The 14,713-nt window shown below is 35.7% G+C and overlaps 1 protein-coding gene across 5 annotated transcripts in view; it reads left to right on the top strand.

Moving 5' to 3' along the window:
- The window catches only part of PTPRC (protein tyrosine phosphatase receptor type C), a 126,553-nt gene that overhangs the window by 92,861 nt on the left and 18,979 nt on the right, over positions 1 to 14,713 (top strand). For all 5 annotated transcript variants that reach the window (XM_072831315.1, XM_072831316.1, XM_072831318.1 and 2 more), the window contains 7 exons: positions 6,810 to 6,918; positions 7,639 to 7,673; positions 9,554 to 9,663; positions 10,221 to 10,311; positions 10,402 to 10,478; positions 14,345 to 14,381; positions 14,476 to 14,573. In XM_072831315.1, coding sequence (XP_072687416.1) covers positions 6,810 to 6,918; positions 7,639 to 7,673; positions 9,554 to 9,663; positions 10,221 to 10,311; positions 10,402 to 10,478; positions 14,345 to 14,381; positions 14,476 to 14,573 — 557 coding nt within the window. The remainder of the gene's footprint in view (positions 1 to 6,809; positions 6,919 to 7,638; positions 7,674 to 9,553; positions 9,664 to 10,220; positions 10,312 to 10,401; positions 10,479 to 14,344; positions 14,382 to 14,475; positions 14,574 to 14,713) is intronic.

Here is a 14,713-nt window from a genome sequence, read left to right on the forward strand (position 1 = left end):
CAATATGAAATGCCCGCCAAATTCAGTGAGAGGGCTTTGATTTTATTTTCATATAAGTCTTTTTCTTTTATGATTCCTTACAATAAAAACAGCTTCGTTGAATTGTTTTCTACCTTGCAGGTCACTTAGAGCTGCAGCACCCACTCCTGGGGGGGGGTGTCGTCACAGACTCAACTGGACATTGCACAATCACATCTTAATAAGCCAGACATGACACCACTTCGCTCAGAGAGACACAGAACAGGAAACAGAGCGTGCCAGCAAGGAAGGCTGGCAGCAGCAATGATAGTAGCAGTGCACATGGCAGTGCCAGAGCTGTACTGCCACCCTCCCTGGGGCAAGTGAGAGCATCAGATCATGTGTGTGGTGGTGAGAGATGTCCTGGCTTAGCAGCTCCATGTTAAGAAAGGAACCAATATCTCTTAGAATAGTTCCACAGGCAGGGCTTCCAGACACGTCAGCAGGAGTGTGTCCAGAGATGAGATGTGCTGCCCTGGGTGACTCCGCTCAGGGACACCTAAAGCTAGGGCTTCTCCCAGGACAGTGTAGTTCATACACAAACCTCCCTGTCCAGATTCAGGTTAGCAATCAAGGGTCTTTTTCACCATTAGGAATGTTGCCTATTAACAGCTGATCACCCACTTTTACCAGATTTCCATGTCCGTGGAGCTAGAGAGTCATCCCATGGCCTTCCTTCCATAACACAGAAAAAGTTTTATTGACTTTTTGCTCACAATGGCATCTTTATTAGAGATAAATAATATAGTGACTTTTTAATAGTGACATCGTCTCCAGGGGAGGTCTCAGGTTGTGACTTGCCAAGAATACACCTTCTAGAAAAGTATTGCTGAGCTTCTCTGGCATAAGATTTCATCATCTGTATTTTGACAACATTCCCAGTTGAACTGCTGGGGCCCCTTTCTTCCTGCACTGAAGTGGACTCCCTAGGTGGACAGCTCAGGGGCTGTCGTAAAACTTACCTTCTTTGGTTTCCTGTTTTAGAATGGCTACATCTGAATTTCATTTTTAAAAAAATGTAGTGGTATATATTCTCTAGCGTAAGAAGAAAATATTCTAGTTCTTGCACACATGAAAATGCAATGCTTGGTTCTACTCTGGCACTTGATCAATATTTTGACTTGGTGTAAAATTCTAAGTTAAAAAAATCGAGACTTGAAAAAGTATTTCTGTTTTGTTCTCCTACATCTGGCATTACTTTCTAATGCCATCCCATTTCTCGTTCTTTTTCTATATTCCCATACTTTTTTTCCCTTTGGAACTTTTAGACTTTCCTCTTTATTCTCGGTCTTGCTTGGGTCTTTTTCATTTATTTTCCTGGATACTATAGGCTTTTGTGACTTCAATCTCTGAGAAATTTTCTTTGCTCCAGTTTTTTTTTCTCTGTAGTCCTTTTGGAGCTCCTGTTAATCTCATTTTGGAAATTGTATGTCAGTTTGTTATTTTAGAATCCCCCTTTCTTGTTGAGGGTTTCCTTGAGAGTTTGGTTCTTATCAGCAGTCAGATGAAAGCTATTGTGAGACAATAGGAAAAGTTGATTAGAAGTTCTGTGATCCTCAGAGGGTTTGTTGACTGAGATTCTTTGTATTATTATTATTTTTAAAATTCTTTTTTTTTTTTTTTTTGTTCATGAGAGAGAGAGAGAGAGAGAGAGGCAGAGACACAGGCAGAGGGAGAAGCAGGCTCCAAGCAGGCCTGATGCGGGACTCGATCCTGGGACTTTAGGATCACGCCCTCGGTGGAAGGCGGCACTAAACTGCCGAGCCACCCAGGGATCCCCTGTATTATTATTATTATTATTATTATTATTATTATTATTATCATCATCATAATTATTATTATTTTCTACTTTTATGTAAATAAAATCTTACTTAACTATTTACTTAGATAACATCTACTTTTTACTTATTTAAATTTTTTTTCTCGTTTTTATTTAAATTCAAGTTAGTTAACTATATAACGTAGTATTGGTTTGAAGAGTAAAATTTCAGTAATTCACCACTTACATATAACACCCAGTGCTCAACACAAGTGCCCTCCTTAATGCTCATCATCCAGTTAGCCCATTCCCCACTCACCTCCTCTCCAGGAACCCTCAGTTTGTTCTCTATAGTTAAGAGTCTCTTATGGTTTACCTCTCCCTGTTATTACCTTATTTTATTTGTCCTTCCCTTCCCCTCTGTTCATCTGTTTTGTTTCTTAAATTCCACATATGAGTGTAATCATAAGGTATTTGTCTTTCTCTGACTTATTTCACCTAACAATACATTTTAGTTCCATCTCTGCCATTGCAAATGGAAAGATTTCGTTCTTTTTGATGGCTGAATAATATTCCATTGTATGTACACACACCACATCTTCTTTATCCATTCATCGAGTTGATGACACATGAGCTCTGTCCGTAGTTTAGCTATTGTTGATAATGCTGCTATAAACATCAGGGTGCACGTCCCCCATTATATCTGTATTTTTGTATCCTTTGGGTAAATACCTAGTAATGGAATTGCTGGGTAGTAGAGTAACTCTATTTTTAACTTTTTGAGGAACTTCCATACTGTTTTCCAGAATGGCTACACCGGTTTGCATTCCCACCAACAGTATATGAGGCTTCCCCTTTTTCTGCATCCTCACCAACTTCTATTGTCTCCTGTTTTTAATTTCAGCCCTTCTGAAAGGTGTGAGGTGGTATCTCATCATGGTTTTGATGTGTATTTCCCTGATGATGAGTGATGTTGAGCATCTTTTCATGTGTCTGTTGGCCATCTGGAGGTCTTCTTTGGAAAAATGTCTATTCATGTCTTCTGCCCATATCTTGCCTGAATTATTTGTTTTTTGTGTGTTGAGTTTGATAAATTCTTTATAGATTTTGGATACTAACACTCTATTGGATATGTCATTTATAAATATCTTCTTCCTATTGAATATGTCATTTATAAATATCTTCTCCCATTCTATAAGTTGCCTTTTAATTTTGTTGATTGTTTTCTTTGGTGTGTAGAAGCTTTTTATCTTGATGAAGTCCCAGTAGTTCATCTTTGCTTTTGTTTCCCTTGCCTCTGGAAATGTGTCTAGTAGAAAGCTGCTACCGCCCAGGTGAAAGAGGTCACTGCCTATGTTCTCCTCTAGCATTTGGATGGTTTCCTATATCACATTGAGGTCTTTCATACATTTTGAATTTATTTTAGTGTGTGGTGTAAGAAAGTCATCCTGTTTAATACTTCTGCATGTGGCTGCCCAGTTTTTTCAACACCATTTGTTGAAGAGACTTTCTTCCATTGGCTATTCTTTCCTGCTTTGTCAAAAATTAGTTGGCCATAGAGTTGAAGGCCCATTTCTGGGTTCGCTATTCTGTTCCATTGATCTGTGTGTCTGTTTTTGTGTCAGTACCACACTGTCTTGATGACCACAGCTTGCTAATACAGCTTGAAGTCTGGAATTGTGATGCCTTCTGCTTTGGTTTTACTTTCTTTCTCTTTCTTTCTTTCTTTCTTTCTTTCTTTCTTTCTTTCTTTCTTTCTCTTTCTTTCTTTTTTTCTTTCTTTTTATTTTTATCAACATTAATTTGGCTATTTGGAGTCTTTTCTAGTTCCATATAAAATTTTAGATTATTTATTTTAGTTCTTTGAAAAATGCTGATGTTATTTTGATGCAAATTGTATTGAATGTATAGATTGCTGTAGGTGATATATATGTTTTAATATTCATTCTTTCAATCCATGAGCATGGAATGTCTTTTAGTTTTGTTTGTTTGTTTGTCTTTTTAGAGAAAGATCAAGCTTAAATGTGGTGGGGGTGGGGAGGACAAATGAAGGGAGAGGGGCAGAGGGAAAGGAATAGAAAATCTTAAGCAGTCTCCGTGCCCAGGGCAGAGCCCACGCAGGGCTAGATCACATGACCTCAAGATCATGACCTGAGCCAAAATCAAGAGTCAGTGGCTCAACCCAACTGAGCCACCCAGGCACCCCTCAAATATTTTTCCATTTTTTTGTGTGTGTCTCTTTCAGTTTCTTTCATAAGTGTCCTACAATTCTCAGTGTATAGATCTTTTACCTCTTTGGTTATATTTATTTTTAAGTATTTTATGATTTTTGGTACAGTTGTAAATGGGATCAGTTCCTTGATTTATCTTTCTGATGCTTCATTATTGGTGTACAGAAATGCAACAGATTTCTGTATGTTGATTTTATATCCTATGACTTTGCTGAATTTATGTATAAATTCTAACAATTTTTGGTGAAATCTTTTGGGTTTTCTACATAGAGTATCATATCATCTGTCAAGAGTGATAGTTTGATTTCTTCCTTGCCAATGTAGATGCTTTTTCTTTATTTTTGTTGTCTGATTGCTGAGGCTAGGACTTCCAGTACAATGTTGAACAACAGTGGTGAGAGTGGACATCCCTCTTGTGTTCCTGACCTTAGGGGAAAAGCTCTCAGTTTTTCCTCATTGAGAATGATATTTGCTGAGGCTCTTTGGTATATGGCCTTTATGATGTTGAAGTATGTTCCCTGTATCCCAACTTTATTGAGGGGTTTTATCAAGAATGGATGCTGTAGTTTGTCAAAAAAATTTTTTTTTGCCTATATTGAAAGGATTGTAAGATTTTTATCCTTTCTTTTATTAACGTGGTGTATTACGTCAATTGAAGGGCAGATATTGGACCACCTCTGTAGCTCAGGAAAAAATCCACTTGATCATGATGAATAGTTATTCTAATGCACTGTTGGATTTGATTTGCTAGTATCCTGTTGAGAATGTTTGCGTTCATGTTCATCAGAGATATTGGCTGATAATTCTTTTTAGTGGGGTCTCTGTCTGATTTTGGAATCAAGGAATGAGTTTGGAAGTTTTCCTTCTATTTCTATTTTTTGGAACAGCTTCAGGAGAATAGGTATTAACTCTTCTTTAAACATTTGGTAGAACTCCCCCGGAAAGCCATCCGGCCCTGGACTCTTGTTTGTTGGGAGATTTTTATTACTGATTCAATGTCTTGGCTGGTTATGGGTCTGTTCAAAATTTCTATTTCTTCCTGTTTCAGTTTTAGTAATTTATATGTCTAATTTCTCCCAGATTGCTCAATTTGTTGGCATATAATTGCTCATAATATTCACTTATAATTGTTTATATCTCTATGGTGTTGATTGTGATCTCTCCTCTGTCATTTGTGTTTTTATTTATTTGGGTCCTTTCTCTTTTCTTTTTGATAAATCTGGCGAGGGGCTTATAAATTTTGTTAATTATGTCAAAGAACCAGCAATGTTTAAACTGTTGCACCCACAGTCTTCCTGATCAGTCCATTAATTGTAACTCTATATAGACTATTTCTCCTAACTCTAGAGATGCCAACCTGGTCTGAACCACTGCCCTACTTTGCTTAGATTATAGTATTCTCAAATTGTCATAAAAATCTGTAAAATGCACTAGTCAGAGCATATTACTTCTCTGTTCAAAATCTTGCAGGTGCTACCTGTTTAACTCAAAAACTAATGTATCCTTAAAATGGTTTCAGGGCCCTACAAATCTGAGCTTTGCCTCCTCCTACTCCCCATCGTACTTTCAGGTGGCAGCTCATGCTGCCTCACTCTCTCCATTCCAGCCGCATGAGTCTCCCTGCTATTCCTTGGACATGCCCAGCATGCTCCTGCCTTTGGGTTCTTGCCCTAACTATACTCTGCCTCAAACATGCAACTTTCAGATACCTGCTTCGTTATCTCCCTCACTTTCTCATAGTCTTTATTGTCTTCTAACTTCTCTTACCAAGTGCTTATTCATTATGTATATTGTTAAGTGTCTGTTTTTCCTCTCACAAAGTTATTTCCATGAGGACAAGGATCCTTGTTTTGTTCTCCAAGATATCTTAAGTACCTAAATCAGTGTTTGACATACAGTAAGATTCAACACTACTTTTTGCAAATCATGAATAATTGCTATTTATTATATCCCAGACACTGTGTCACATTTTTACTGTAAATCAGCTCATTTAACCTCATTTTAAGAATTAGGGAATGGAGTCACAAAGGTAATAAAGATTCTAGCCAAGGTCGCACCTTGGAAGTGGTTGAGCTTGGATTGGAACCCAAGCAGTCTGGCTCTAGAAGTGAGGCCCTGGATTTCACTACATTCCTTTCTGCACTCCCATTGTATGTGAAAAGTGTAAGATATTAATCCAGGGCAAGGGATATTTCCAGTACATTCTCTGTTCTCTGGCTTTCTTCCAGAAAAGGCATGGTTTCATGTCAAACTTTGGTGAAAATTTACATCAGGATAAGTACTCCTAATGGTAGAGTGAAACAGTTTTGTCCCCTGTTAAATTGATTTTATACCTCAGTGAGCAGGTGAGAAATTTTATCTGTGTGGGACAGAAGCCTTTCGGATCCCTTTGGGAGACTATCTACTTCTGCACATAAAGTTAAACTATATGAGTTTCTCTCTGAGATTTATAATAACTAGATTACCTCTCTGATGCCTTCAAAATGGAGTGACTAAAAGAAAGAAGTAAGCTGAAATGATAGTATCACAGAAGGAATAGTATTTTGTGGAAGGAGAGTTTCTCTTCTAAATTCTAATTGTTCTCTTAAAGTATCAGATGCTTTTATTTGTTTTGAATAATATAGGCAAAATATGCAAAATCAGGGATTTATTGTATCTAGTATTATTTTAAAAATTTATTCTTTGAAAGCCTCAAAAGAAATGAGCATATTAAAATGAAAATACTTTAAAGGTGATTATTCAAAGAACTCAGCAAAATATCTGACATAATAATCTTTCTTCATGTTATTTTTCATTTCTAGATAATTCTAGAGCACTGATTATATTTCTGGTGTTTCTCATCATTGTGACATTCTTAGCTCTGCTTGTTGTTCTCTATAAAATCTATGACCTACGCAACAAGAGGTCCAGGTAAGAGTTTGATTTCAATATAATATAATAATGCTGAAAGCACCAATCTAAGAGGTAAGTTTAAAACCAATTAAGTGAAGAATGAAAAGTAGCACAAAGTTCAGTTCATCAATGAACTTGTGAACAAAAACTTACTGTAGTCTTCTTGGTTTATAGTAAATACTAATATTTTCTACATTTACTAATAATGTTATAGAGTTTTAAAAATAATAACCAATGAAAAGAATAGATATTTATTCTTTTAGTACAAAGTAGGTCAGAGGAATCTAGAAATGATAAAGGCAAAAAGAAAAGAGAAAATACCTAGGGAATTATGTATTCCTTTGGCCAGGAACAACTGCATTTTATGAAAAATAATTCTAAAATAAAATAATAAAAAAATAAAATAATTTAGTCACTTACCTGAATTTAGCAGACAACCCTTGGTTGATGTCTTCCTCCCTTACTTTTTCTTTATTCCTCTCTCTTTCCTACAACTCTTCTTCATTCTTTCCTGCCTCCCCTGCCATGATCCTTCCTCCTCTCCTCCCCTTCTCTCCTCGTTCCCTCTTCCTCTCCCCTCTTCTCTCTTCCTCCTCTCCTTTCCTCTTTACTCCCTGGCTCCATTCCCTCCTTCCTTCAATAAATATAAAGTGAATTGATTCATTAAATATACATTGAACCCCAACTGAATTCTATGTTTCTTAAAAATATATAAACTTACGCTTCTTATTTTCACAGTGATTTAGATGAAGAGCAGGAACTTGTTGAAAGGGGTAAGTATACTTACTTTTTACTGGTGAATATCCCCTTCATGTTTGAATCCATTCATTTTAAATAAGAATTCAACATTTAAAAATATAATCTGGACTTATTCTGATGATATAATGATGAAACTTAATTCATTTATTATACATATATATATTTTTTTTATTTATTCTATACATATATATTGTGCTAGCACTGAAGATATGGCAGTGACAGGCCACAGACTCCACTCTTAAAGGGTTTGAAATCTAATAGAGGAAAACAGAAATATCAACAAATATGACAGTAGTTTGGTAAATGCCATAGAATTGAATGTATATGGTTCTATGGAAAGATAGAAGATAGAAGACTGTGAGTGGCAAAGGCAGCCATCTGGGTCTTCTAAGATTGTGGGGAGACATTAGATCAACAAATGAGGGAGTGGTGGATGGAAGAACAGATTGAAAGTCACAAAGTGGAAGACTTGGTAGTATGTGTGTACAAGTCCGGTGGGATGGTGGCTGTTTCCACTAAAGGACCACTAATGGACATGACAAAAAAGTTGCAATTTGACTTAGAAGAGGAAAGGAATTTCATTTTTCTCTTCTTTTTTCAACTGTTACATTGTTCCTTTAATATTTTAAATGTGATTTTTGATCTGGTAAAAGGGGGTGGAGTTAAAGATTGGAACTCTGTTTACAATAAAGAAAATGTATTTTCTCATATTCAGGACAGGAAAAATTTAAGTACTCCTATTACCCAAACTCCATAAAACCTGAAAGGTGGCCCTAATTTCAGAATGAATGAATATCAGAGGTTTTCGGAGACCTAAAGGAGCAACTGTACATGCCCAATGTGATACTCGTATTTGGATAATAAATTTCCACAGACAATAAGATACCCTAGTGGACATCTTTCTTGATCTGAAAAGTAGAGAACACTAACATGAATAGAAGGAACATATTTTTTACATGTGTGACACTTCACATTCTCTTATTCTTCTGAAATTTTTGTTTTTCAGGTGCCATATACAATTGTAGTTCTTTATGGTTAATATATTTTTACTCTTTACTAAGTTATTATAAAAGCAGAGCATATAATATGTTCCATACCCTGGAGGCATAACAAATTAATGCAACTTGTTTATAGCATAGTGTAAAGGGAATATCAAATGAAGCTGAGTCTTGAGTAGAAGGTATTAATCGTATTCTCTTATAACTATAGTATAGCTAATAAAGTATAGTAATTCTTATATTGCATTACATATTCAAACTTTGGATTTAGGCAATGGAACACATAATAGTATTAGAATCTTTTTAACAAATAGAGTTACATGCTCATATGTGTATTCAGAAGACAAATTTGAGGCAGTTGAAAAGATAAATCAGGATGAGGAAAAAAACAGAGACAGGGAGAGGAGTTAGGAGGTTGTCATTCCACAGATGAGGAGGACTGCTTGCACCTGACCAGGGACAGAAGGGATGGGAAGCACCCAGTGACCTACTGGATATGCGGAGGGAGGGGGAAACTTTGGATAGCATGAACGTTACAGCCTTAAATTAGTTTGCAAGTGGTGATCTTGTTTCCTGAGATTTGAATACTAGAGTAAAGGAAAAATTATTTTTACTTTGAATATTTTGACTTTGAGGTAAATGTAGGATAACTGTGTGGAAACTCTGGGAGAGAGTCTGAAAGGTTATTATAAAGTCCAGAAGAGGGCTGGAGCACAAGATTCAGATGTCATAGGCTTCTAGGTGAACCCTCGTATGGGAGTGAGATTTTCTGGGTGAAGTGTGTGAGGGAAGGAAAGAAATGAAAAATGGAATCCAAGCTATAAAGTTAGTGAAATTCATATGAACACTTGAAAGATAGACATAACCCTTGTCATGAATCCTTAATATGTTTAAAGATGATGAAAAACAACTGATGACTGTGGAGCCAATCCATGCAGATATTTTGTTGGAAACTTATAAGAGGAAGATCGCTGATGAAGGAAGACTGTTTCTGGCTGAATTTCAGGTGTGTGCTCCTCTTGATATATGATGAGAAATTTACTCAATTATTAACCTAAATTCTGTTTTAAAGGTATTATATAACTATTTGACTTTGTAGTTTGTCCCACGTAACACTACAACATAGTCAAAGCAGATATTATTAACATATTTATAGAACAAAAGAGAGACACATAGTCATGGAACTAGAAAATATTTCAAAATAATTCTTCCATATATCATTATCAGTTATGAAGCTGTGTCACAAAACATATTTGGCTGGTTTTGTACTTGTAGTCTAATTAACTATCTAAGTATGTGTTTTTAAATGAATTTTCAAGTGGCAATTAATTCTGAATTTGCTCTTGCTCGTGGGTTTTATTCTCAAAGTAGCCCATCATTCATTTTCTAGGTGTTTTTTGCATAACAGTTAATAATGCTAATTTCAATTACCATACAGGACTTGTTCATGAGCATAAAGGAAATACCTTATAGAATGTCTCCTTTGCTCAAAATGATCAGTGGCCAGCAGAAAATTATTTTTCTTGAATCTGCTGTGACCCAAAGGATCTTTATGTCTTTCAGAGCATTCCACGGGTGTTCAGCAAGTTTTCTATCAAGGATGCTCGAAAACCTTTTAACCAGAATAAAAACCGTTACGTTGACATCCTTCCTTGTAAGTACTCATTGAGAATTGGATTTACATGTATTTAGGCTACTTGATTATTCATTATTTCATTTGTTTATATTTCTTTTCTTTGAACAGATGATTATAACCGTGTTGAACTCTCTGATATAAATGGAGATGCAGGGTCAAATTACATAAATGCCAGTTACATTGATGTGAGTAAAAATGCATAACTGCCAGATTATTTTACATCTTTGTTATTTTGCCATTGATCATTTTCATTTTCCTTATAATCATGCATTCCATCCGATTCCTTCTTTGTCATGGCAAAATTTTAGAAATATTATTAGAAATAATTTGTATGATGAACACTGGGTATTATACAATATGTTGGGAAATTGAATTTTAAATCAAATAAAGAAAAAGAATAAATCTTTTTAAAGATCAGAAAAAAGTTAAAAGAAATGGTTTGATGTAAACCCCTATTGTCACTGATATAAACAACAAAATCGTTAATATCTGCTAGGATAGCTATTGATGATTTGTTATTGGTACTAGGCACATTGTAGAATTTTTCTCCACCAAAAAATGATAGTAATAGTTAAAGTACTTGGGTGACCACTATGTGTGGGGTGTTAGACTAAAGGATCCATGTATGTATTTCTCATAAGAGCCCCACATTTGCCCCGACCACGTGCACCATGCTCACTGCAGAGGTGAGGACTGGGAGGCTCTGGTGAATTAGTTATCCTTCCCTTGCTCAATCAGTACAAGATTGAGTTGGGATTTCAAACGCAGGTCTGTGTGACTCCAAACTTGTGCTTCAATTATACAACATTGCCTTTCAGCAGAGGTGTTCTCCATTGCCCCAGATCATTGTATTTACTTAAAACCAAATATTTTGTATGGTTGACTTATCCAAAATATTTTAAAATGTTACTTATTATATAATTGTAAAATAAGTGATGAATCACACAATTTTTAAAAAAAACTTGAGCAGTATAAAGATAAAGACTGAAAAAAATCTTCCTTCTGCCATTTGCCCAAAGCCCCCGTTTACCAGAAGAGGTAACCTCTATGTTGCTTCTTCTTTATCCAGGCAATTTCTTTATAAACAAGAAAACACCAACATTATTTATCATCTCCTTTACCCAAAAATGTTAACATACTATTCACATTGTTCTGTGCCAGGCTTTTTAAATGTAGGTGATATATGTGTAAAACATCACTACAAGAACAGGGAGTGGCAAATTTTTTTTTTTTTTTTTTTTTTTTTTTTTTTTTTGTATAAGGGGCCAGACAACAAGTATTTTGGGTTTTCCAGGACATACCACTCTGTCACAACTACTTAGTTCTGAAGTTTAGTGGCCACACTTTAATACATAATGTGAATGTGTTCCCATTTTTTTTTTGTTTTTGTTTTTTTCTTTTTTACAAAATCAGACACAAGTTGTAGTTTGCTGACCCTGGTTAGAGCACTTGTACCTCTTTCTTCTATATTTTATAAATCATTCATGGTGTAGCCAAATTGTGATTTAGTTAATCAGTTCCTATATTAATGGACATTAAATGTGTTTTCTAATCTGCTTTTACCCACAATGGTTCAATGAATAATCTTGACTCATTATTTTACATGGGGTTTTAGTATATCTAGGATAAATCCCTCAGAAAAATTTCTAGGTCAAAGAGAATATGCATTTGCAATTTTTTTTAAGATTGTATTTATTTATTTTCGAGAGAGAGAGAGAGCATGAACAGAGGGGAGGGGGAGCGGGAGATGCAGACTCCCTGCTGTGCAAGGAGCCCCCTTGGGACTTGATCCCAGGAACCCAGGATCATGACCTGAGCCAAAGACAGATGCTAAGCTGACTGAGCCACCCAGATTACATTTGTAATTTTAAAAGACATTTCCAAATGGTCTTCCACTAGGGTCATGTCAATTTACGTTCCATCAGCAATGTACGAAGGGTGCTTATTTCCACAGACTGCCAAAAGGGTGACTAACAAAAAATTTTTTGACAGTCAAATAGTTGACAGTGTATATCATGCTACTACTATATATGCTGGCGTGTAAGGTAATTCACAATCTTTTCTTAAAGAAAAAAATTGAAATTGAGGTTTGTTTGTTTGTTTGTTTGAATCTATGTGAATACATGAACGTTTAGTGGAATAGGTAAAATGGTCAAATCATATTTATCTATTTATTCACATGATGTATTCATTTCCTAGCGCTGATATAGCAAAGTGCCACAAACTGGGTGGCCTCAAAACAACATAAATATATTCTCTTTGAAGTTTCTGGAGACAAAAAGTCCAAAATCAAGGTGTCAACAGAGCCATGCTCCCTTGGAAGGGTCCCAGGGAGATCCTTCCTTCATCCTAATCTATGTTTCCATCATCCGTGACCTTCTTCCTTGTGTGCTTCTACCTCACTGTGTCACCTTTCTCCCATAGACACAAGTCATTAGGTTTAGGGCTCATCCTCCATGGGTATAGCTTCATCTTCCACAAAGATCCTATTTGCAAATGAAATCACATTCTGACTGGATATGTGTTTTTGAGGAATGCTATTTAAGCCTCTACACACAGATTATGCAAAATGATAGAAAAATGTAAAAGTATTTTTTTACGTGAATCATTCATGAGAGCTGGGATTTTTCTTCTAAAGCATTCTGTCCCTAGAGACAGCGCTCTACCCTATAGAAATGTCCAGCCTCCCATCCCCTTTGTTTGATACATGACACGTTTTGTAACCTTATTAACTGTTGCCCCTGTAAGTTATCTCCCAAGCAACAAATATCTCTTCCATTGACATGTGGTCCTGGTAGTCACAGTACAATTACTTACTTTATTCCTTTTTAATATGATTATCAAAAGGCTTGTTTATAATGACAAGCAAGACTTACAAATGTGAGGTCATCATTTAAAAATAATCACTAGTACTGCATCATAATTTTGACTTCTATTTTAACTGCTTCTGCTGGTAATTTCTGCAGGCTTTCACAATTAGCACTAATAATCTTTATTTCAGTGCATAGTGTTTCTTCCACATTGTTTTTCAACATAAACTGAGAACAGATTTTTATAAGGATTTAGATAGTCTCTGGGAAAAAAAAACTTATTATTTTTATTCAAATATATATAATAATTAGGGTATTGAGTTACACTTATTTTTCTCTACCAGAGCTGGGAGTTCCTGAAAAGCATGTCTTCAGCCTTTGGATAGTTGCTTGACATATTGTGGCCCCTCAATAAATGTCAAATGAGTTAATATATGAATAATACCATGTCATAAGGTAGAAGTTTCCAGAAGTTACTAATATTAATCCTGAATTTTTGTGTCCCATGTCACTATATTTCATCTAATGGGCAAAGGTTATCTCTCTGAAGGGCTTCTCTGATTGCTGAGGTGAATTTAAGGAATATGGTCATTTGGAAGAAATTAGCACAGTGTTTTATCTGCCTCTGTACTCCTTCTCTGCTTTGGTGAAAGGAGTGGAAAAAGTAGACATTGTAGGTAATGAAATGAAAGTTATCGTGTCTCTTATCTACAAAGGCAGAGAAGAAGTCTAGGGAATCTGTGGCCTATCCCAGAACTAGTTAAAGGAAGAAGTGTGGGGATCATATCAGAATGATTTATTGAAAGAAATTGAATAAAAATCCCAAAAGCAACCATACAGCTTGTAAGAAGGTTTAAATTGTAACAGATGGCACTCTAACGGTTGGCAGGACATAAAATATAAGAATGTCTAGATTACTTTTGTAAATTGCTGCACCATCCCTGATGAGGATGAAGTCTAGTTTTTAAAATTGTTTTTGGGAAAAAAATAAAATGAAGTTGTTTTGGGTATATAGCAAAGACACACGAAAGCCATGAATATTGTCTGTAAATGCTAACACGTTTGGCACAGTTTAATGAGTGAGCTTGAGTTAATAAAATCCCCCTTATAATCTGAAAATGTTCAGAGAAATCCACAAGAAACGGTGGGTCTAAATCAATTTCCTCTAACTCATAGTTTTGCATGTACATGAGTAATTGAGTGTTCAATAAATTATATGCCTTTGTGTGTGTTTTGAACAGGGCTTCAAAGAACCCAGGAAATACATTGCTGCACAAGGTAATTTATCTGCTAGTCTAACATTCTTTTTTGAAAATTGTTTCATAGCACCTTGAAGAAGATATTTATCAGTTTGTATTTATTTACCTCCTAGGCCCAAGGGATGAAACTGTTGATGATTTCTGGAGGATGATCTGGGAACAGAAAGCCACAGTCATTGTCATGGTCACTCGATGTGAGGAAGGAAACAGGGTAAGAGTCATAGGGTGAAGATTGGGGTTAGGAAAAGGGGGTTGGATTGCATTTCGAAAAGACCATATATATGTGCTTAGTGACAAAAACAGACAGTTCTCCATTTTAGTCAGTATAACACTTGATTTAAAACTTTTTAT

The sequence above is a fragment of the Canis lupus genome, chromosome 6 (assembly GCF_048164855.1).
Source record: "Canis lupus baileyi chromosome 6, mCanLup2.hap1, whole genome shotgun sequence".
Taxonomy (NCBI): Eukaryota; Metazoa; Chordata; class Mammalia; order Carnivora; family Canidae; genus Canis; species Canis lupus.